A 25011-nucleotide genomic window follows, 5' to 3' on the forward strand; every position below is an offset into this window, starting at 1 on the left:
CTCCCAACTGTTTTTGTGCGGCCGCTTTGAACGCTTCTAGTTTTCTTTTCTTTTTTCAGAAAAGAGCCGGTGTTGTCACTGTCGCTCTTTCCCTGTCCTCCAACCAGTCACATATTAGACGGGGGGTAACCAAAAAGTGCTTCCAAGGCTCCCCAGCGCCCTGCCAGCACTTTTCTACCAAAGAAAAATACTCTGTGATGACTTTCAAATCGCCCAATTGTTGGGATTAATAGCGAAACCATTCAACTTGCATGTTTAATTATAAATATCTGTGTTTTCCTACGATGACTTGGTTATTAATAATGATCACGAGGGCTCATTAACAGTAATTAGTGAACATAAACAAACGGTCTCCAAAATATATAGTCTAGTAAATGCATAAAATTCATTTTTTGGGGCGATTTTATCAATCAAGTAGCCCTCCATATTAGTCTCTACTCTACAGGCAGCTCTCACTCAACACAAATATTGGTGACCCTCGTATTAGAGCCTACAAAGAGTTCCCATAATGCACCTGTGAGAGAATGCCAGTTCGGCCCAGCCGAGACTGCTCTGTCAGTGCTTTTGACTTAAAAAAGCAGAAACAGTGCGCGGCCTTTTGGTTAAAACGAGTCATGTGAAGCTCCCGTTTGGAGGAAGAGGGTTTCGGCTGTAATTGGCCAGCTGGCTGGATTTTGTTTGTGTTGGCTTTCTAGCAGCAGTTTACATCCAGGGAAAGCACTGTTATCTGCACATAACATCCCTTTGACCGCATACTCTAACACCGCCCTATCAGTTAATTAAATCTGCATTATTTTTTCTTCCCCTGTTTATTGCTCTAAAGATGTGAGACTGCAATAAAGGTGTATGTGTGTGTGTGTGTGTGTGTGTGTGTGTGTGTGTGTGTGTGTGTGTGTGTGTGTGTGTGTGTGTGTGTGTGTGTGTGTGGGAGATGTATACCTGGGAGAGGAGGGGTGGTGCCGTGCTCTCAAAAGGAGGGTAAAGCGATGAGAGCGCCCCCTGCACACAATCCTCCATCGCCTCCGAACCCTGAGAGAGAGAGAGAGAGACACACGAAGGTGGTAAGAAAGGGTTAATCCATAACCGGACGCTGAATCAACTCTAATGTCTGTGTTTGTGTTTAACAGCCGGGTTGTCTCGCTTTTTTTGCTGACACACACACACACACACACACACACACACACACACACACACACACACACACACACACACACACACACACACACACACACACACACAGAGAGACAAATATACACCCACATTCTACTTTCAACTTCCTGTTGCATGGCCTGGGGAGTGTCAAACATTTCCTCCAAGGCCCAGTTAATGTAAGAACGGCCAGAACAAAAGAGTCAAATCACTGCAACATGTTAACTCCCTACACACACACACACACACACACACACACACATCATAACACCGGGCCGGCCTGTGAGGTGGAGGGTGACAGAGCATGCAGCACATACAGTGTTTATTTTTCTACATGGACCGTTCGCATGGCAACCTGCAACTTTTTCTTTCTTTTTTCCAACTTCTCTCTTTCACTCTCCCTCCGCTCACATTTCCCCTCAAATCTCCCATCTGCTTCTCTTCCTCAAATTGCTGCCTTTTTAAAAAAAAAAAAAAGATCTCCTCTTTGTTTCACCTCCACCTGACTATCTGAATAGTCATCTGACAACAATTACGTTGGGATTGTACCTCAAACAGACGGCATATTGTCCCGGGTAACTACAACAACCGAGGGGGATGGATGGATGGAAAGCCAATGCGCGGGAGAACAGAGTGTACGGAAAAAATGAAAAGTGCGGCTAGCGAGAGAGGGGCCAGGAGGGAATGAGCTGGTGGCGGTGCGGAAGGTTTATGGAAGAAGATCGAGCTTCAACCGTATTGTAAATTATTTTTTCGGGCTGCTTTTTTGTGTACACAAGAGGGGTTTGTGGTTCGCCTCAGAGGAGGACAGAGTGAGCAAGTACTGTCTCCTATTTACGCAACTTTTCGCCCGACAAATGCCCTGAGAAAATAAATTCAACGTATCAAATACGCAAACTAAGGTTGAAACAAATGTCAAGACTTATTTTAAATGGAGTTTTGGCCCAAAAATGGGACATTTGATCACAGAGGAGAGCAAGCTGTTGTAGGGTGGAACAAAAACAAAGTCATTGGGGGGGGATGAAAACTAAGGAGGAGAAAGTCTGAGATTTATAACCAGAGCAAGAAAGTTTAAAAACAAGCCACATCAGATCTGCAGATCTGGTTTGTGAGACCTGCGCTGCTGAGGTTGCTCTGGGTCACATCAGATGTTCGCTTCTGTTTCCTATCCACTCTCTTGGCTGCCAAGCTACATTTTTCAACTGTGACTTCAGCCCTGCATGGCACCAACAAACAGAGTGGCACCGACGGGCTCAAATTCATGCGGCTTTACTTTTCCTTAGTAACAGAGACATTTTTGGTCCGGGAGCTATACATGGAGACAAATACATGGCAAAACGTGCATTAACGTTGCTGAACGCGGCTCACTTTTCCAGAAGCAGAGCTGCAGCTCTTGGGTCATGTAAGTCCATGTGGCTTTTTTTGGTAAAAACAAAACCTTCTTTTTGGAAGCGACCCATAAAATGTGTCCAAATCCTTCTTAATTATCTTAAAACAAGTGAAACGTTTCTACGTAATCAACCTTTTTTTTAATAGTCACATTAAAACAAGGCAGAAAAAACCTCACGGTACCATTCCACATCTGTTAAATTGTACCAATACGCTGAGAGATATTCTTTAATTTTCAAAAAAAAAAAAAACTTTATAGAAATGTTAAGCATTGAAGTGTTGTGAAAAGACGCTGTATGCGCTTTAACTACTAAAACACAACGCAAATGTTGCATTATTTTTACAAGGTCGGTCGTATTTCAGTTGATGTAAAGACGGTTACGTCACAGGAGGAGGTGTCTCGGTGCGGATAGACTCCAGTAAACAACAGTCTGTCAGGGTGCACGGTGTAAGAGGTGTAGCGGTTGTAAAAGAGGTTTAAACTGCCTCCTGGCTCACTGACAGAACATATTGAGTCTAGTAAAAGCACAGCAGGGGGTTCAGGGGATTGCAAAGCAAGCCAGCAGGAACTTCCTCTTCAAGACTAAAGCCCTTTTTTTAAAAGTGTCCCACAAGACTTCAGTTAATTCAACACAACACTATATTAAAGCAAAGAAAAAATGTCTTTGGGTGTGTTTTCTCAAAGGCAAAGCTCTTCGTGCCGATACGCAGTGCCTTGAACGGGAATGAACGCTGCAATGTGAGCCCAAGTTGGCTCAGTCGAGCCACTCGGGATCAAATATGTGCCGGAGAACACAACTCCATGCACCGCTCATTCGTATCTTTAGTGTTTTGGAGAGCTATCCTCAAACCATTTTACTATTCATCGGCCTTCTATCATTTAAAAGTTGCGCTCATATCCAGACCGGCAGATAGCTAAACTCAATGCAGTGTACTTAGCCACGAGCTAGCTCGCCGGCGACAATATTTGATTTGGATCTGATGTGCAATTGTCCCCCCCCCCCCCCTGTTTTATTTCCTCAGCATTGAATCTGTTTGCATGCCAGTACAACAGGATATTCCACTGCTAAAGTCTGCGAGCGCAATCACTCAAACACACGAGGGATGATGTCAAACAGAGGAAGGAAAAGAGAGCAATGCTGCTTTTCCAACAAAACCACATAATCCTTGTACAAATGTGAAAAATTCCTTATTATTCCACAAAAGAATTGTGTTAAAAGCATCTGTGGTCTTTAGTTAGAAAGGTCAAGTTTGTTCACGTCGCGCGTCACTCCTGTCTAACCTGTAGCATTCGGTTCCGGTGCGTCTAATGCATTTAGTCACTCTTCTTTCCCGTCACAGACCTGCGAATGCACATGAAACAAAGCAGCCCTTGATGAAATTTGTTAATTAGATTTCCTACTCCAAGACAGAAGGAGCCTCTTGCGTTAAAAAAAACAAACTGGTGATTCTCCTTTAAGGGACTGTAATTCAATTACTCTTCAATCAGATGCTTGATGCTAATGCGCTCAGGTGTCTTACTTTTTAAAAGTCACTTTGGACAAATCTCTGAGTACGCAGTGTAATGTACTGTAATGCAATGTATCCGGATATAGAGGCTTTGTTTTTATGCCGCAGATTTTCCAGCCCCAGTCAGCCAGTGTTCTTTTGGAGAACAAGCTGTACGCACATTATCACCAAATGAAACCAAACTAAGATGATGAGGAACAGATCGGAGTTTGACCAGAAGCACGGCAGGTCAGTTTCTATGCAGGCTAGAAATAGATTTTACCAGAGAAGTGAGTCAGTATTCTGATTGAATTTTTTTTCTGATCGGCTAAAAGAGTAATGCAAAGTATTACATCCGACCCCAGATGCAGAGTCATGTGCAACATGGCACAGTTTTTGTAAAGACATTTTATGATTTTACCAAATACATAGTCCAGGGTGTATCTTTAATATTTGCAGACAGGGGAGACTATCGAATGCTTTACGGGTTGAGAAAATCCTCAAATTTCTGAAGCTAAACAAACCATCTGAAAACATATTAAGAGTATAAATGCATTGTCACGAAGCTGAAAACAAGTTGTTCTCAGCTCATAACAAGTTGTTTTGGAGATGTTTTTTTCACAGGATATTGGCTGTATGATATTTATAGAAGTACTGAAATTTAGGGAGATTCCAAGAACTTACCACATGACCACAGTTCCATATTTAGACTGCGTGATTACCACTGAGCTATCAGTGTCTATCAGACAACATGCAGTGAAAAAAGAAGATAGCAAATAAGGGTGTAAGGTGGTATTCAGTTTTGTGAGGCTGTATCCATTTTTAAAAACACTGCGTCAATTTTGAATTGACAGTTTACACGCAGATGAGGATTTGTGGCAGGTAGTGGCTCATAATGCATAAAAAGTATTGCCATGATGTGGGCTGGACTGTGATTAATGCAAATGCAGATCTCACTGTTCCAATTGCTTAAAAGAATACTCAGATATTTTGCATATGGTGGTGGGTGCTTTATACCATGACAGTTTTCAAAATTTTAAAATTTGCAATATATATCGCCTTGCTTACGGTATTCCTATGTCTGTCAGATTTATATGCCACATAATAGGAACATCACAAAGGGTCTCGTACCCAATTCTAAACATTTTAAAGCTTGGTCGTTGTAACTTAGGTTCAGGCAACAAAACTACTTTTTTAGGGTTAAAATACGTTTTTGACAACCTAACGGGCTGGTTCCCCAGCACTATATAGCATGTGATGGGAACCCAAAAAAAAAGCTCTTACCAAGCTCTTTTTAATTAATGTGACGTGGGCTATTGTGGGCACTCGTCTCAGGGAACATATCATAGAGTTGAACATTAGGCCCTGGGAAAGTGAGTCCCTGACAACTTTCTTGAAGTTAACTCAACGTGTGTTCACAGAACATTGAACTAAGGGAACATAGGTACACTCCCTCGCAACATATCGCGATATATTGAATCGTAACCCCTGTATCGTGATACGTGCCGTATCGCCAGATTGTTGGCCCAGATACACAGCCCTCATGACAAAGAGATGTTTCTGGTAGTTTTAGCGTACTAATTGACGGATTACCTATAAACTGCTCTACCTTGCAACTGCAATCATATGTCCTGTTTCCAAAACTCCCTAGTCACAATCTGGCGGATGACATCTTACACACGAGCGTGTGTGTGTGTGTGTGTGTGTGTGTGTGTCATACGGCACGTGGAGTGTCGGTGAGGACAATCGGCACGGTGTGAATGTACTTGTATCTTCCGGTTTCACGGCACAGAATCAGGGTATTCCTGCGTCAGACTTCCTGTCTTTCTCTCGTGTACGCAGACTGAAACGGAAGAGGCAGAAGCGATCTTCCATACAGATGCCTGGCACAGGGGGGGGATGGACAAAATGGTTGCATAAACGAGAAGACAAGGTGGACTTACTGGTTTTGGATAGAGCACGAGAACTGCCCCCTTGATGTCAGTTCAGCTCATTGAAGTGTGAGTGACAAGAGAGACACTGAGAGAACCAGACGGCTCAACAGAGACGGAAGGGTTCAGACAAGAAAAGGGGAAAAAGAGAAAAGAGGAGGAGGCTGACCGGTGGGAGCGATCGATGGGAAACAAGAGCAGCAGCAAGCGTGATGGAAACCAGATGTAGAGCCGTACAGTACACGGAGGACGGAGCAAGAGAGGAAGGGAGTTAGAGCAGAAAGGGGCCCGGGAGAAGATGACATGATTAGGAGCAAAAACGAGAAAAGGTGCTGACAGTGAAAGAGGGAACAGAAAAGAAGAGGGGAGACAGGAAAAAGAAAGAGGCGGACAGACAAAGGGAGAGGAGGATGAAGAGGAAGCGAGAGGGAGAGGCCTTAGAGTGATTTCCTGTCCTAAATCTTCCTGCATAATCTAACCTGACCTACAGAGGGTCAAACAGCTTCTTTACAGATTGTTTTAGGCTACTTAAGTGCTACAGTCTGTTGCTGAATAGAGCAACGGCGAGTTTCACAGCGGACGAGATTTCACACTTGGCCTCCATTCGTTGTCTATTTGTGGTCTGGTATTCTGTCACATTTATTAGCGTTATTGGACTTCCTAGTGTGACATTTTCCGAGTCCAAGCTGGTTTAGGCTTTGCTAGGCTGAGCAGAATGTTAGCCTGCTGGCATGGCTGTCCCATCACATCAATATAGATGTAGCAAGATACAGCAACTGGGTGAACAGTAGGAATTATTCATTTTGTAGAGTCGACCATCATTTCTAACCGTTGTAGCCTAAGCAAGGTTGTAAACAAGCCAACAATGAAACACTTTATTAATCCCTCATTGCAGGCGCTTGGTCTGTAAACTGTGACGCATGGTTACAACAAACAATTTGGCTAATCTTTGACTATCGTTTTAGTTTGTTTGGTTAGTTGGTTTGTTTAGAACCCGTATGATTGTGTTTCTTACCCTGCCATGTTTTTAGAGATGTTGGCCCGCTAAAACCAAACTTAAAGATTTAATAACATGCTAGCAAAGAGTTGCATATTTACACATCCAGCTGACACGTAGCAACATTAGCATTCATTTGGAGTCGTGCTTCTCGCTACCTGCCGGGTCACACTTCAACAGCTAGTTGCTAACTTTGTGTCTCTGCAGTCCAGGTGCTGCTGATTGGTTGTTGCTTCGCTGCGTCATGAAGCAATGATGGAAGTTTAAACTTTCATTAGCAGTGTTCACGCCCATCATGCAGCTACAAGTGCCGGGCGTCAGTTTGGAGCTCAACGTCATCGGCTTGCATCTAAAATGTCTTGCAGTCTGTTTGTGTTGTGAACGCAGCATGAAAGACGCTAAAATGCTCCTTAGAGCCACAGAGTCAGAAGATCATTTTCTGTAGGTTTGTCACTACGAGCGACACCTGTGGCATTACACAACGCCATTTGATTTTGAACATTTAATGATTTTAAGATTATGTTTATCCTATAGCCATTCTAGTCGTCCATCATTCTTTGGAGCTTGCTGTCATTTCCCTTATCCAAATTATTTTTAGTTGAATGTCACAATTATCCGGAGTTATCAGGGTCAGTGTGGGTAATTACTCCTAATTATGAATTGAGAAAAGCTTGGTGCATTTCCGCTCTTGGCCAATCAGGGAGTGATGACGCCATTTCTTTAGGGCTAAAGAGAGGAGAGGAACTGCACATCCAGGGCAATACAAGCCACATCTCAGCCAGAAACTCTGCTCTGTACGTCCATTTTGGGACTTCTTTGCTGTCTTAACTTTTCTGATTGAGGGGGATTTTATGCATTTTGAATCCTAGCTGGAGTGAATATTCAAGAACACCTGCATCGGGGCAGACAAGAGCTCTTCATGCCTAACACCCGCTGGCTTTATTTCGTTTATTGGTTTATATCTATTGATACCCTCTTCATCCACATTTCCTTATTATAGGAGAGGCTTTTTTTAATATTAAAGAGGCATTTTATTTTAACTGAAGAGGTATTTTTTCATGATTATTAAGAAAGCATTTTTTCATTGTACTTGTGAGATTTGTTCCACCAAGCAAACAATTCTGTATTATTTGGTTGAGAACTGGTTCTCACGGCTTCTTCCAGATCAGGTGAAAATCGGAGGAATCGTTATTGCCACACTATATCCCGGATCACAGGGCAAAAGTAAGGCATATTAAAAACAAACAAACTGCTTGGATGCCCAATAAAGATGCCAATGAAACATGAAAAGCGTCCGTCCTCGGCCTCGTTTATGTCGGAGTCCTGACAATTGCAGGAAACTCGGTTAAAGAAAAGATTCCTGTGATTTACAACATCGCTCACCCTTTCTGGATTGTTCTACACGCTTGGTACACCGAAACGGGTTCAAACAAACACAGAGAATCGTTTGCAATAGCTTTCATCAGACTCCCTCCCCATGGCCCGACATGAGGACTGGTACGTCCCATTAAGAGTTTCAAAATCTGAGCTCACCAGACCAGGGAATGGAAAAATACCCTCTGCCACATATATTCTTGGCAAAGGTTTGCAGTGCATGTATCGCTGTGTGCCCGCTTGTATATGATGCACTGTAACGATGCATGTGAGAGCTGCCATGTTTATGCCTTAGCTTAGCGAGTATGCATGCACACATTCCTCATGTGTTAAGCGTTTTAGGTCCGTTTAGGTGTTATTCACTCTTTTGAACCTGCTGTGTTCCATTTCTCTACTTTGCTGCATGTGACATATATATATATATATATATATATATATATATATATATATATATATATATATATATATATATATATATATATATATATATATATATATATATATATATATATATACTCTTGTGCGTACAACTGTGACTGTTTTCCACCCCTAACTTTCCCAACTGGTTCAAGAGGAAGATGAAACCGTAGTGCACATGTTCTTCCTTCCCTGAAGTCCATGCCATCCCTTGTTCCCCCCTTTCTCCTTTTTTTTTTTTCTTCTCTCCCCTTCTTCTCTCAGGGTCCAATGTGGAAAATGTGGCATCACCGAAACCACCGTTGCTGCCGTCCAAGTCTCCTAAAAAAAAAAAAAAAAAGTAACCCTACCCTCCTCTTTTATTCCGCTCTCTCCCCTTTTTTTCTCTTGCTCGCCCTGCCAAGCATGCTCCACCCTGCACCAGCACACAGAAGCGGGGGAATACGACCCCAAAATCTTTCTTTCTTCATCTCTTTCTTTCTTTCTTAATTCAGGATAAATGTTCTCATGTGTGCGCATGTGTCTGCCTGACTCATCTACCCCGTCTCTCTGCCTCTGTGTGTCACTGATCAGACCATGAGCGGGCGGGGATGGTAAACAAAATCCCAGGAGACCCAACAGAGAGCCCTTGATTCAATCCACCAACGTCACACTGCTTAAATCATGTCATTACAAGCTGCTGCCATTTGGGATTTGACAACTTTGTAAACCGGTTGTTATATGTGCTGACTTGAGCTTCTTCCCAAATCAAACGCATATGCCTTGATGAGAATGATCAAAAGTAAAATACATATTTAAAATAAGTGTTTTAAAAGCACATGTGGAAGTCTGGGTGCACAAGTCAGTATGCACATGTTAAAAAAGTAGCCTAAAGTAAATTTAGGGTTGACAAAACTTTCAAAAGTCATGTTGCCATGGATCAAAAACAGAAGACAACAATGACAACCGCTTTAATGGGACTGGGAATGCAGTTAAGAACACAAGCACGTTTTTTTGGAAATGTTTACAAGAAAAGCTAGATTAACTTTCAGCATTTTCTAGAAAAACTTGAGTTCTCCATATTTTAAAGAAAGAGGGGGACTTACCATGACTTCAGTCAGGAATTCCTACATAGTCCTCAGCTGCTCCCCTGCATTTGCTTCCTCTTCGCATTCTCCGCAACAACAAAAAAACAACAAAAAAAGAAACCTCTCTTCTCAAACAGCCTCCATTACCTCCCTTTTCACCCTTCTTCAAGTAGGACTTCAGCGCGTGCAAACAGTCCTCCTCTCTCGCTCTCCGCTATGTTTCCCAGCCTGGGAATGTCCAAGCGTGTTTTTTTTTTTCCCTCTCCCCTCTCCGTCTGGCCGGCAGTCCCACGCACTCCCCTCCTCCCCTCCTCCCCTCCCCTCCTCTCACCTAACAAGAGCACTACAGTCCCCCTCTGCACTCAAACTTTCCATTTATCCCCCCAGAGTAACTTAAATGAATAGACAATGAAAAAAGCCGTTACCCCACCCAGGCGTAGTTGCAAAAAAAAAAAAGTGTTTTATTGCTGGAGTCGCACGTTCTTTATTCTCATTGGGAGATAATTAAGTCGTGATTTTAGTTTTGATGAAAATAGTTTGGTGCAATCACTGAAAAATACTCAAATAACAGCTGCAAAAAAAAATTGGCACGTCTCTGCATGTGTTTTCGTGTGCATGCTCCAAAATAATGGCACATAAATGGCACAACCGTTTTCACGCGCCACATTGCATTTACGAATAGCTTCTTCTTGGCGGAATGGATTTTCCTCCGGCAGGGGAAGGTTGTAAACGCCCTCAATGAAGTGCATTCCTGTCATTAGGGTCATGGCCGTTGCCCTTTTGCCACCCATCCCACGTCGCGGGAGGGGTTAAAGGGCTGCTCCAGTGGTATAGTGTTACACTTCCTCAGTGTTGGTGGACATGCAAAGGGGGACACATTTAGAAAAGAATGGTCCAAATTCGGTCCAGACATAACGGCTTTTAGTCCCTGTTTGGGTCAAGCTTTAAAAACACCTATACGATCCTACATTTCCCATGATGCAACTTATTACCATCTTTCGTCAGTGGTGGAAGAGGTGTTCAATTTGTATAAACTGATTATATGCGTTTTATGTTACATCTTTATTTGAATAGCACGATATTAGAACTACAGCTCTTGAAATGTAAGTCTTCAACACTAAAGTCAAATACTTTATACTTAACATTTAAAAATGTTAAGTATAATGGAGTTAATGTACTTAGTTACTTTCTGCCTTTCGTTAGACTTCCCCTGTGTCTTAAACGCTCGCTTTCTGTTAAAAAATGTCTCCCAGCCAAAACCGAGATTAACCTGATGACGTCACCGGGGGGGCCACTTTCTCAGACTTTGGACGGCCCCCCCAGCACACCCCCCAGAGCCACATAAGAAATGAAACCTCTGTTTTCACTTGCTAAATGGTGCTCGACGGGACAAATAAACTGAACGCCGTGTGTCTATTCGCTAAACACACGTTTGCCAGGCTCGGTGGGTTCATAAACCTGCAGGTCAATCCCCAATAGTCTGATTTAAATCTGGAAATACAGAACATTCTTCATGGGATTAAGAGAGTGTCTGAGGATATGATGATTTACATCAAGCAGCATCTAAATGAGACGTTTCATTCCGTGTGAATCATTCAGTAACAAACCCTGACATCGTTATTGGACCCTTTAAAACAACGCAATCACTCACTCGGAGCTGCTTTAACAGCTGTCATGTTGTCAGTAAAGGACTTATTTCCCCTCAGACAGATCATAACATACTGTGTTTTAAACTTACACTGTTACTACGCAAACCGTGTGTTATTGCCACCCAGTAGACAGAGAAGCTGGTAATTCAGACTTCCACATAAAGTCCATTACTCACTATTTATTATAACTTTTAGTGTTGTTTTTTTGCGGCCTTTTCCTGTGACACACTGGTTGTTGTACCGTTGCCTAAAGTGAACCTCTCTGGTCTGTTTGGACTGCTTTAATGCGTCGGTTTTGAACATCCACTACAATAGGTCAGCAGCGCCCCCCTGTGGTTATTGTGGGATATTGCAACAATGGGGGGAAAAAAGAAGAGGAGAAAAACAAACTTACCATAGGCCTTTCTATCAGCAGACACTTTGACTTGTCATATCGGAGGAACAGCAACACTCGTGATGGCTCTGCTCTATTCAAGTGTTCCAGTGAGATTGACCAGTGAGCAAGCATGCACGATGCCAGGAACCTGAAGTCTAATCAGCCACTGTTCATTTCCTTATTTTATATATATAGTTTTTACTACAGTTGAGAGAGGCGAACATGTATTTTTCTAAATAACATAAGTGTTTGTTTCTGGGTCGGTTACATAAATAACAGCAGGTTTTTTTTTTTTTTAAGTCCAACAGTGTCAACATTTATGTGTCGGAATAATAAGACACATTTTTGTTGTTTCCTGTTCACCAAAAAACATAAACTATATATGTTTTCTTTCAAGGCCTAATACAATACACACAATACCAACAAACAGTTTCCGTGCTGGTAATGACTGAGCACACGTTGCAAAGACAGCTAGCAAGAAGAACAAGACGAACCAGGTCCTCTCCGTGTTTGTCCACCCTGCATCACGAGTCTCCAGTTTATACAAGACACTCCTTAATGCTGTTGTGGTTACATCAAAACTCCCTTACACACCACAGGACTGTGCCACACCTAATGCAAGAGAAGAGATTATAGAGACATGCGTGTCCTGGTTCAGGTTTCTGTTTTAATTGTTGGCTTTCACCATTTCCATTGTCCGTTACAGGTGTAACTGGGAGGTTTGAGCCATCCACTGGTAAGTGGGGGTGGACAGTGAAGCAAGTGTAAACCAGAGCAGGTAGAGATCATAAAGCTCCACGGTTCAACATTCCCGACGCCATAACTGGTTGAACATTTTTTTATTTCCATATTTATTCTTTTTTTCCCTCTGTTTGATTGCTTTACTCAATCAATCAGCTTTATTTACACCGCCAACAAAGAGACCACCTGCATATTTTATGATTTAATTCTGTCCTACCTCAAGGTCAGTCAGACATATTACAGAATAAATATGCACTTCCTCTGTTGTTTTGAACGCAAATCCGACTACGTTTGAAGTGGTGAACATTGCTATTGATAGCTCCCGCTCTGCGTTTCACATCTCCAAGGTCTTTCACACATTACAAAACCAGAGGAAGTGGTAGAATAATAAAGTAGTCAGGCGAGGGGGCTTCACAGCTACATGTGCTCTACATCTTTCATCTGTCCTGAAAACATTTTTGAGGGATATAATATGTAGGAATGCAAGTTATGACTTGTAAGGAATATGATTATTTGGGAGTGTTGCTAACAGAAATGCAATAACTGGTTACATGAGATTACAGTGACTAACCCACACGTGAGCATGAAAATGAATGCAGGAATCAGTGCTTTGACAAGGCGATTGAGACTTTTTGGTATCAAACAAGGCTTGCAAGGAGTAAAATTGCTATTCTATAACAGGTTACAATATTGTTAACCCTGACTAAGGACTTGAGGCTTTGCTGGTGCTGTCGTAGTACACCCTTCGTGCTCCCACCTCGGCACCTAAGGGACAGAAGAAGACGGTTAGGGTATCGTGGCCAAGTGCGACACGTGCACACACGTGCAGGATGCGAGGTGTAACACCCCTCCACTACCTGATTGGCAGATGAAGTTGAGGAGCTCGTCGCAAGGCTGGTCCTCCCACTGGAAGCGCTCTCCTCTGGCCAGCCCTCCACAGGGGTCGGAGTAACGGTGAGGGGCAATATCCCGCGGCCATTTGGTGAACTTCATGGCGCCGCCAGACATCCAGAACCACGTGTCCTCCATTAGGTATCTGCCCAACAGATTTGTTAACAAACCTGCGCTCGGACAATGAACAATGCATTGTTGTTAGCAAAGCATCCATGCACATCTGTTTTGGAATAGCACCAATGCAAATGAGCAAATGCAAGGACACACAATATTTGACTTGAAGACCTGTGTCTTTTGCATATGTACACATTTGCAAAATTCAAATCCATAAGAATTTGGACAACAGGAAAGACAACAGCCCAGGACACCTGCCCTCTCAGTCTAATTCAGGAGCTTTGACCTTCATTACAAGTATGAAGTATTTTTCTCTCTCTCTCTATTTACATATATATATATATATATATATGTAAATCACTAAAGTGTCAATGTCAGTGTACCTGCGCAACCCCAGCCAGACATGGCCTGTGAGGGGGAAAGGACTGCTGCTCAGCAGCCGCTCCACCTCGCTCTGCTCTTCCTGGTTGCGAAGGCTAAGCAGGTCCCAGTGGTGATGTCTGCAGAAGAACAGAGCATCGGACCAGCAAAGCCTCTTTCCCACCACCGTCACATACCTGCCATTCAGCCGCACGCTCGCAGCGGGAGGAGGAGGAGCGGTCGGGGCAGAGGGTGTGATAACTTCTGGCACTGGAGAGAAAGAATGTTGTTAGGTTTCAGTTGGCACAATTAAACTTTCATATGCTTCAGGACGAGCCGGTTTGAAAAAAAAAAAAGCGTAAGTTGGTGGGGTAGTTTTGGTTCCAAATGAAAAGTCAACATTGAAAGCCAGAGAGTCAGCACCTGGCCTTGTAGCCAAAGAGCTGGAATCAATCTCAAGATATTATATTATCAATTTGTCTGATGTAGTACACTTTAAGTGAAAAAAATCCCATTTGTTACATACAACAGTTGGCTTCAGAGGCCAACAATCTTAATAAGTAAACAGCTTCAGACATTAAACAGCATTTCATAGCTAGTTCTGTTTTATTTTTTTCTATATTTTTTTATTCCCATGCATCTACTGCTCAAGGGCCATACCTGCCGGAGAAGCAAACACCTCTACTTCACACAGGGACAAAGTAGCAAATCTTGGAATGGTCACTGTGACGTAGCGGCCTTCCATGCCTGCACACTGGAAGGTGAACGCTGGCGTGCCCGCTGTTGATGACAAAGCACCACATCTGATGGAGAGAGAGAAACATAATGGATGACCAGGGGTGCCATTTTTAGCTTTACTAACCGCTGGCCGAGCATCAAAGGCGCTAAATTCAGAATTCTGAGCTTTAATATAGCAGCAACCGACTATTTGTCATGTGAAGATATAGTGGAGTATTAGCGTCCTGAGCAGAGAATTCAGTCGCAGTGCTGTATCGTGTTGCTCAACTAAATCAGAAGAAACACACACTTTGTAATAGTTTACTGCACAAATATAGTCAACTGTAGATATCGTGCCTCACCTCGGGTTTTTGGTACCATGGCTCGATAGTGAGTCGCCAATCCGGATCTCTGCGCCACGAAGCCATTCAGTACAACAGCCGCGTCTGTTGAGGATGCTGACAGCAGTAACCTTGTGCACGGCTAACAAGTCTAATCTCCACCAGGGATTGATCTGAAGGCCAGTCTCGCTACAGCATTTGTTCCAATACTTTATTCCACTTCTACACCCACTGACGGCGTTAGAGGACGCCTCATAGGTAGACCAAGTCCACGACTGTGCTGTTGGTTTCTTTAAGGCCACGTTTAATAGAGGTTCCACTAAAGTAAAAAAAAGAAATGCATCAATGTCAGACTCTTGTGTTTCAATAAATCAAAGCCGGTCAGTCATAGTTGTACCTGCTGGGGTAGCATACACCTCCACTTCGCACAGGGTGAGAGTCTTTCTCTCTCCGGGGATGATCACGTTCACGAAGCGACCGTTCATGCGTCCTCCGTCACAGTGGTATGTGTTGGTTTTACCTGCTCTGATGTGGGCGATGGACGCACACCTGACAGTGGAGGGAGTTGGAGCAATAGTTATCTTGGTTATCTGGTTGTCTTGTGGGGGCCTCCTCATTAAAAGAGAACAACACAAAGTCTTGAAATCTGGAAATGAGTTCACATTTTTAAAGCCCTCGAATTACGCCAGGTTGATATGAAAATAGAGTGGTGGTGATTGTGAAGTAAGACAGTTGATCATGAGCTAGATTAGAAAATGACTTTTGAGGAACTCGTGTATTTGGCATTGGCCTATAGCTATCATGCTTTTTTCTTGTAACTGCTCAGTGGAAGTTTGCCACTGCAGGAAGGTTATGTTGCATCATGCAAACACTGAAATATTGCTGCTCTAATAACAGTAAAATAATAAAAGAAATCTACATTGAATGCTGTTCGGAAGTTCTTGTTAGCACCTGGGGTTGTTGTTTCCGTTGTTCTCCAGCAAGTTCCCGATTCGGATCTCGGCTCCATCCAGTCTCTCAGCACAGCAGTCTCCTCTGTTAGTGACTTTGACAGATGTGACAACATGTGTTCGTCGCAGGTCCACCCTCCACCAGGGATTGGCCTCGTCCTCTGCAGTGTGGCTACAGAACCCGCTGCTGTAGAACGAGTTCCGTCTCCCATCGATGGCTCTGGCGGCAGCAGCGAACGGGAGCGTCGACGACTGCGTGGCGTCTCCTTTCAGTGCCACGTTGGAAAAGGGATGCACTAGAAGCAAGAAAACAGACAGATGGTTAGATTGATTCCATTCCTTGTGGTTGGTCTGTCATGTCGCCATCGCAACGATGAATCAAGTGCATGGACATTCATGGTACGAGGGGGTATTTCAGAAAAACAATTTCACCAAATTCACCAATAGAGGAGAGGGTAATAATAACTCAAGAGGCTCTGAGCTCGACAGTTAGCCTGGTTCCAGACCATTTCATTGCTGGCCACATCTCTGATTTGTTTAGTGATTCAAATAGGTCTGGTGCTCACTATCAGCAGTATTTGTTTCCTGGTTAGAAAGACATTTGATCAATCAGAACTTGGGGGGACAGGGGGATTGTCATGTTCCTGTGCCGGAGCAAGAGAAATATGGCTACATACATGAATAACAGCGACAGAGGAATGGGCATAAAAAATGCTCACTGCACTAATCTGCTTTAATGTATCATTACCGTAGTCTACAGGGAACACCTCAACTTCGCAGAGACTTAGAGTCCTCCGGCTCCCTGGGAGAAGCACAGTGACGTAGCGTCCCTCTATCGCGCTGAATGAAAAGTAGAACGTGAGGCTAGCTGAGATGTTCGCGATGACTGCACACCTTTATACGGAGAAGAAAATTGGAGGTTAGAAGAACACAAGGTTGCTCGTATATCACAACGGGAGATGTAGGATTGAGGCACTCATCAAGCTGTGTCACCTGACGTTTTCGGTGTCATTGGCATCTGCTGAGTTTCCGATCCAGATTTCACCACCAATCAGCAAGCTCTCACTCAAATCTTGTTGGGTTATCGTTACAGCAGTTATTTTGTACACGTTCTGCAAGTCCACCCTCCACCAGGGATCAGACTCTTCTTCAGTGAGGGTACAGGATCCCTTTTCAAATCTCACGTCTTTGTTCCCATCAACTGCCCCGCCAGCAGCACCCGAGATGTAGCGTTGTGAAGACTGGACAGCATTTTGATTCAGTGCCACATTTTGGAGAAGGGTACCTTATTGGCAAATAAAATAATTTGAAGATAAGAAAACCACAGAACGTGTTGATGGGAAAAGAAAAAAACAGTTTACCTGCCAGCGCTCCAGATGTCAGCATGAGGGAAATGCCTGTTAAGGGATTGGACAACATAGTTAGTGATGTCCTCGACTTCCTCTCAATTATAAAATGATATGGGTATGAAAATGAGACTAAAATATAGCACCAAAGAAAACGTGAATATTGGACTTTTGAGTGACACAATACCCCATTTAAATGGTAATGTTGGGTGACTAGCAATTACAAGTTTAAGTACAGGGAATTTGGGGGTGGCTGTGTATTTGTCACCTTGTTTTAATATTTTTATATTATAGTTTGCAGCTTTAAGTCATCTGACATTGGAAACTATATTTAAAAGTATTTAGATTGATTTGATTGAAAATGTATAAAACAATTCAAATAAAAATAACATTTAATTAAAAAAACAATTAAGATAATAATGGTAATATTAATAAAAAAGAAATAAATACATTTTATAACTGAACATATTGTGACTTACCATTGAGGATCCAGATGTGCTGACTCCTCACATTCATGGCTTTGGAGGCAATCCGAGGAAGAAGGTTATCAAAATCTTAATGAAAAAACAATTAAGACTGAATGTAGGCAAACCTACTTGCTGTCTTTGGAGTTTTCCTCTGAGTGTTATCAATCACGTACTGTACTGGATGATTTGTTCTGGTACATGAGAACATGTAAATTTGCAGTCAGAGATGTTTGCATGAAGGACAACACACCCAGATAGACATCAGCTTACTGCGAATCACTCTTGCATCTGCATTGACGGTTCATGTTGGACAAATGTCTCCCAAAAGTTACATTATTCCCTCAAAATGAAAAATTGAAAGTATATCATTTATCAGATTGACAATATTAGTTTATTAAGATTTGGCTGAAAATGTCAGTTTTCAAAAACGTAGTTAAGTTAATACAACAGTTATCAACTCTTGTATAGATCTGTGTTTTTAGTGTTTAAAATAGGTACACTGGTTTGTTTTATCCCACAGTATGTTTTTATCCAAGGGTAATTTGAATGACAATTTTTGACAATTAATAATTGTCACTGTTTAAAAGTGATCATCCTGAAATAACTGATAAAAATACATGGATGAGTTGCTAACCTACACACCTTTTCACAGGTAGGCCTGCTGCCTTGCCGTACAGTACAAAGACACCCTTACATCCATTGCATACATTTCAGAATCAGAATCAGAATCTTTATTGACAATGTATATGTACGTATACATGGAATTTGACTCTGGTTTACACATTGCTCTCAATGGAATATATACAAATATTCAAGAAAAATATAAAAACAAGGACATTAAAGACAACAAAGTAGAACAGAGAAACTAAGCATACACATTGAACATGTAACTACTATGTACAATATAAATGTATAATAATATAATATTTCACAACGTAAAAGCAACGTAAAGATGAACCTGATGATAACAACATTTCGATGCACCATGGGAGATGAGTGAGAAGACATATCGCAACGTCACTTCCGGCGACCATCTTTGTTTTTGTTGAAATAGTAGCAATTTCCTACCGGTCTGTAATTGCGTCAGAGAGGATGTTCCCTCTCAGTTGGATAGTCATTGAGTTGCCCCGAAAATGTCACGAAAGCAGCGGTACAGTGTTAACAGATGACTGGTTTGGTTTGTAAGCAACATATTTGTGTAAACATGTAAAGTTGCGCACATCTGAATAGAGGTAAGGTACGTGGCTAACGCTAGCTGCGATGTGTAACCTTAGTGTTCGCTTAAACATTTTTATTTTTCAACCATATTTAGCCTGGTTTTACACTTGGCGTTTATACATCTGCAAATGAACAACATTGTGCTTAACATTACTTGGTTTTGATAACGTTACCTGTTAACTAGCTGCTTGTGCAGCTGAGTTAGCTTCAAAGTAGCTAAACTAAGCTAGCTGGTTTCATTGTGTGATCAGTTAAGTGTTTGCTAGGCTATGCTATGGCTACCATTAGCTATTATATCAGTTATACCAGCTAACCAATATATAATTTAACAATATCATCTTAAAAAGGTAGTTAGCTGTGATGCTCTGTGTCCACTAAATAACATTTCGACTGACCTGAAATGTAGGAGTAACGATTGAATTCACCCTCCCATATCTTCACATACTTACTCATTTAACAATATGTCTCTTACACTGTAACAAGAAATCTATTTGTGTTACTACCACCATTGATGTTTTTATTATACTACTGCATCTTGTATGATACTTGTATATCTGACTAATTATTCTAAATACATTACATAAGATTATTACAACTGTGCTGATGCTGAAAACAAATTTCATGGGAATTTAAATCAGCAAAGTTTTGTTTTTTTGATAGTAAAGGTTCCGATTTAGATCTTCGTCTCCGCTTGTTGGGGGAATACAGTCTCGGGTGTATTAAAGCCACTAAGATAATCAGTTTATATCAAATATTTATTCCAAAAACATGTAGTCAAACGTCAGCTGTTACATAATGCAATGTGCAAAGTGTGTTCCACCAATATTTGGTATCATATATAGCATTCCTTAAAAGCAACTGCTCATTTGCATGTGTAGTTGCACTCGGACACAAATTAAAATATCAGCCAATCAAGGCTTCATTGGGAAAGTTTTGTTGAGTCATCAATATCTACATTCACACAAAAGAGAATACCATCGTAATGGTAACATAATGTAAAGACACATTTCTGCCATTTTCTAGTATCATTCTTAAAGAGGAGAAAATACTTTGTTTCTTTGTCTTGTGTGTCAGCAGAAACACAAACCATGAATGCATATGGACACACAAAGCAAAACACAACTATAGTCCTTGATAATGCGAGATAATAATAAACAGAATAATATCAAGGTTCATGACTGAGCGTAAAAGGTAACCAGACCCCAAACCATTTTCTTTAAAATAAAGCATGACATCTACTGGTGAAAGCCAGGCAGTGGTTAAACAGATTAGATTTTGTTGTAATTGTAATAGTGCGTCACATTTGTATCCCATTCTAACCACAAAATGATTGATTTTGACACAAGGAAGAAAGTCAACATATTTGACTGCAATTGAATAACTGGTAGGACAGAAACCCAGCAGTCCTATGGTTAAAAAAACAAACAAAATTGATTAAATATTAAATTAAACTCTTTAAAATAATTCACTTGTTTTGTTTCAGAGCCTTCATGGATGTGAAAGGAGTCTCAAGGCTGTAGAAAAGCAATCGCCCTCCATCACTGCTACTTTCAGTAAGTAAATACACAATCAAGCATAATCCTATTAATGTTGGGTGCATTGCATATGGTAAACCTCTTTTTGAGATGTTTATATCCAGTAGCACATATGTAAATAGGAATGTTATGGTTTTCTTGTCTTGGGGGTTTCAGTTTCCTCAAAGCATGGCCAGACTGAGCACACCCACAGTCATCAGCACAGCTACAGGAGAGGACAGAAAAAAAACTTTTATTAGGCATTCTTCTAACACACTTTTAGGACAACTTTTGGGGAAAACAACCTTGACTTACCTTGCGTCAGAGATTGCCGGAGTGTAATGCCGTGGTTAGGGGTGGTGGTGGTGGTGTTGGTGTTGGTGGTGTTGGTGGTAATGGTATTGGTGGCGGTGGCGTTACGATTTGCCAGGTTTAAAACATCACTCAGAAATTGAGAGTTGGGGTTTCCCAGGGCACCACTAGCTGAAAACCAAGCAAAATACAAAGCCATTTTTTACCACATGAGAACGTATTAATATATGATCTGTGAAAGTGGGTCTTAGTTGGCTGTTTAAAGTGCATATGATGTGTGTGTGAATGTGTGTCTCCACTATGTTGACTTACTGGCGTTGAAGGTTCCACTACTGATTCCGATTGCGAAATTTTCTGCTGCTCTATTGCGTGAGGGTGGTGCAGTGGCAGCAAATGTACACTGGATTTTTCTTCCAGTGACTTTGCCCTTCACAGAGTTCACGTTCAGCTGGAAGTGCAAAGGCAAATGTGAAAGATGACCAAGGGGACAAATGAGTTTGGGGTGTATTAATATAAAAAAAAATAATGTTGCTGAATGGAAGCTAAGTACACTCTCTCACATTTCTCTTAGTCAGCTGGCCGTTGTTGAGGAAAGCGCCAAAGAATTGAACTGCACCGTTGTTATTTGCACAGACATAGGTTTCGTCATTTTCTCCCTGTTGTTGAAAACCAGAAATGATTAATAACCTGTTCACACAGATGACTTCAAACAAACTATGATTAGCTTTGGGTTAGCCATCATGCTACTTTCATCTGTGAGTGAGGGACAGAACGTGACATACCAGTGTGCTGTCAGGTGACAGGGTGCATGCGACATAGCCATCTGACTCTCCTGAGACCTCAACCTCAAAATCTCTTCCATTGCCCCTCTGGTTGAAACTAGCAAAGAAACATGAGCTGGAGGTGGAGGGGTCGCAGTCTGCGGGCTCAGTCCCACAAAGCTTCTGGCTCCTACACCCTGTGCTATTAACAGGTGTCTGCAAGGGACATGATAAACTTCTGATTAGAAATGTGCACTTTGATGATGTTGAACACCATCAATGAACTGAATGAAAATTCAGTTCTATTCTATTCCACTATGCTCTGTTTTTTTTTGCATCACTCACCTCAAGAGTTTCCACTGTGTTGTTAGTCGTCAGTGGGGGAGCTGCCGTTATGTTGTTTCCTGCTGCTGTTGTCATGTTTGTTGCACCGGTCATGTTTGCTGCACTGGTCATGTTTGCCGCACTGGTCATGTTTGCCGCCGGTGTTGTCATGTTTATTGTACCGGTCATGTTTGCTGCACTGGTCATGTTTGCTGCACTGGTGGTGGTGGTGTTGGTGGTGGTGGTGTTGGTGGTGGTGGTGTTGGTGGTAATGGTATTGGTGGCGGTGGCGTTACGATTTGCCAGGTTTAAAACATCACTCAGAAATTGAGAGTTGGGGCTTCCCAGGGCACCACTAGCTGAAAAAGCAAGCAAAATACAAAGCCATTTTTTACCACATGAGAACGTATTAATATATGATCTGTGAAAGTGGGTCTTAGTTGGCTGTTTAAAGTGCATATGATGTGTGTGTGAATGTGTGTCTCCACTATGTTGACTTACTGGCGTTGAAGGTTCCACTACTGATTCCGATTGCGAAATTTTCTGCTGCTCTATTGCGTGAGGGTGGTGCAGTGGCAGCAAATGTACACTGGATTTTTCTTCCAGTGACTTTGCCCTTCACAGAGTTCACGTTCAGCTGCAAGTGCAAAGGCAAATGTGAAAGATGACCAAGGGGACAAATGAGTTTGGGGTGTATTAATATAAAAAAAAATAATGTTGCTGAATGGAAGCTAAGTACACTCTCTCACATTTCTCTTAGTCAGCTGGCCGTTGTTGAGGAAAGCGCCAAAGAATTGAACTGCACCGTTGTTATTTGCACAGACATAGGTTTCGTCATTTCCTCCCTGTTGTTGAAAACCAGAAATGATTAATAACCTGTTCACACAGATGACTTCAAACAAACTATGATTAGCTTTGGGTTAGCCATCATGCTACTTTCATCTGTGAGTGAGGGACAGAACGTGACATACCAGTGTGCTGTCAGGTGACAGGGTGCAAGCGACATAGCCATCTGACTCTCCTGAGACCTCAACCTCAAAATCTCTTCCATTGCCCCTCTGGTTGAAACTAGCAAAGAAACATGAGCTGGAGGTGGAGGGGTCGCAGTCTGCGGGCTCAGTCCCACAAAGCTTCTGGCTCCTACACCCTGTGCTATTAACAGGTGTCTGCAAGGGACATGATAAACTTCTGATTAGAAATGTGCACTTTGATGATGTTGAACACCATCAATGAACTGAATGAAAATTCAGTTCTATTCTATTCCACTATGCTCTGTTTTTTTTTGCATCACTCACCTCAAGAGTTTCCACTGTGTTGTTAGTCGTCAGTGGGGGAGCTGCCGTTATGTTGTTTCCTGCTGCTGTTGTCATGTTTGTTGCACCGGTCATGTTTGCTGCACTGGTCATGTTTGCCGCACTGGTCATGTTTGCCGCCGGTGTTGTCATGTTTATTGTACCGGTCATGTTTGCTGCACTGGTCATGTTTGCCGCCGGTGTTGTCATGTTTGCTGCACCGGTCATGTTTGCTGCACTGGTCATGTTTGCCGCCGGTGTTGTCATGTTTATTGTACCGGTCATGTTTGCTGCACTGGTCATGTTTGCTGCACTGGTCATGTTTGCCGCCGGTGTTGTCATGTTTATTGTACCGGTCATGTTTGCTGCACTGGTCATGTTTGCTGCACTGGTCATGTTTGCCGCCGGTGTTGTCATGTTTATTGTACCGGTCATGTTTGCTGCACTGGTCATGTTTGCCGCCGGTGTTGTCATGTTTGCTGCACCGGTCATGTTTGCTGCACTGGTCATGTTTGCCGCCGGTGTTGTCATGTTTATTGTACCGGTCATGTTTGCTGCACTGGTCATGTTTGCTGCACTGGTCATGTTTGCCGCCGGTGTTGTCATGTTTATTGTACCGGTCATGTTTGCTGCACCGGTCATGTTTGCTGCACTGGTCATGTTTGCCGCCGGTGTTGTCGTGCTTTGGGCATAGGTTCCCGCAGACATCCAGGACAGCGTCACAAATAGGACAGTGAGGACCAGTCTGTTGTCCATGCCTGGATTGGGTGGGGTAAGATTATTCACTTAAGTAATATAATGCTTATTCTACGGCTAATTGTGTCGTTAAGAGATTGTATCAAGTGGGCTCAGAGTCAATAATAAAAAGGAGAAATATTGAACTAAACATACATTTTTTTACAACACTGCATTTGAGAACATTTTACAAACATGGAATGTTAAGCTACGCTCTTTGGGGGACTGTAAAGGAAAACATATAGATGTTAGTAAAGAAGAATCATTTTTAATGATAGCATCCTTAATAATCAAAGTCAAAAAGATTTACTATAACAGAAATGTTGATCAATATGTTAACCAATGATTTACTATAATCACATGAATAAAAACATGAATGTATTTCCATTAACGCAGGTCCACGTCTAACATTATTTTAGCTTACTGTGTTTTTTTTAAAATCAATTTAGTTAACAAATTATAATTTAGGATATAAATGTATGAGATTAATCATAATATACTTTGCTTGATATTACTAAAATGCTCATAACACCTATCAATTATGTATAATATTCTTAGTAATTACAAGCATTGATTGCCCTTTATAGTTACTCTTGATAATTCAAATAACGAAAATAGATAATTAACATTAAATATATATGATGGTTTTTTTGACTTTGCAAAAGAAACCTAAATGTGATTAAAAAAACTAATTACAAGTATTTCATATGACATTACTTTAAAAGTTATAAATATCAAAGTATTGCATTGTTCAAGCCTACCTGTAGATATTGTCTTCAGCTCCAACGATGGGTGAAATTGGGTTAAGAGGCAAAAGAAGTCCCGTGAAACAAAGATCTTGTGTAGTTTTAGTCTCCGGTGTGGTGTATAGATGGGCTTCTTGCTCCTCCGATGTTGTTAGCTGGATCCCAGGTAAAGGTGTGACACCTGTAATCCCTGTCGCACTATTTAAACGATGTGGTGTGGGAAGAGTCAGCCAGCCCCCAAAAAAAACCCTTCTCTGACATCATGGATGATGTTTCTAGAGGGCGGGGCTTGGGATGAAGGCTTAAAGGCGGGCTTTAATGGAAGCCCGACCGGAATTTTGC

At 42.0% G+C, this 25011-nt stretch overlaps 2 protein-coding genes across 2 annotated transcripts in view; both read right to left on the reverse strand.

The window, feature by feature from the left end:
- Positions 1 to 9964, reverse strand: part of arhgef40 (Rho guanine nucleotide exchange factor (GEF) 40) — a 34186-nt gene extending 24222 nt beyond the window's left edge. The window contains exons 1-2 of the mRNA XM_079184877.1: positions 9831 to 9964; positions 940 to 1029 (exon numbers count right to left, since the gene is read on the reverse strand). Of these exons, the coding sequence (XP_079041003.1) occupies positions 940 to 1029; positions 9831 to 9833 (93 nt within the window). The 5' untranslated portion in view covers positions 9834 to 9964. The remainder of the gene's footprint in view (positions 1 to 939; positions 1030 to 9830) is intronic.
- Positions 9965 to 19721: 9757 nt separating this feature from the next.
- LOC306714755 (uncharacterized protein) lies at positions 19722 to 24851 on the reverse strand. The gene is made up of 11 exons (XM_079184883.1): positions 24685 to 24851; positions 23192 to 23946; positions 22868 to 23062; positions 22646 to 22741; positions 22398 to 22533; positions 21918 to 22255; positions 21594 to 21788; positions 21372 to 21467; positions 21124 to 21259; positions 20815 to 20982; positions 19722 to 20725 (listed from the first exon to the last, which is right to left on the reverse strand). Exons 2-11 carry the CDS (start codon positions 23942 to 23944, stop codon positions 20682 to 20684), a joined length of 2157 nt encoding a protein of 718 aa, XP_079041009.1. The 5' UTR covers positions 23945 to 23946; positions 24685 to 24851; the 3' UTR covers positions 19722 to 20681.
- Positions 24852 to 25011: the final 160 nt, after the last annotated feature.

This window comes from Pholis gunnellus, assembly GCF_910591455.1.
Source record: "Pholis gunnellus genome assembly, chromosome: 23".
In the NCBI taxonomy this organism is placed as follows: Eukaryota; Metazoa; Chordata; class Actinopteri; order Perciformes; family Pholidae; genus Pholis; species Pholis gunnellus.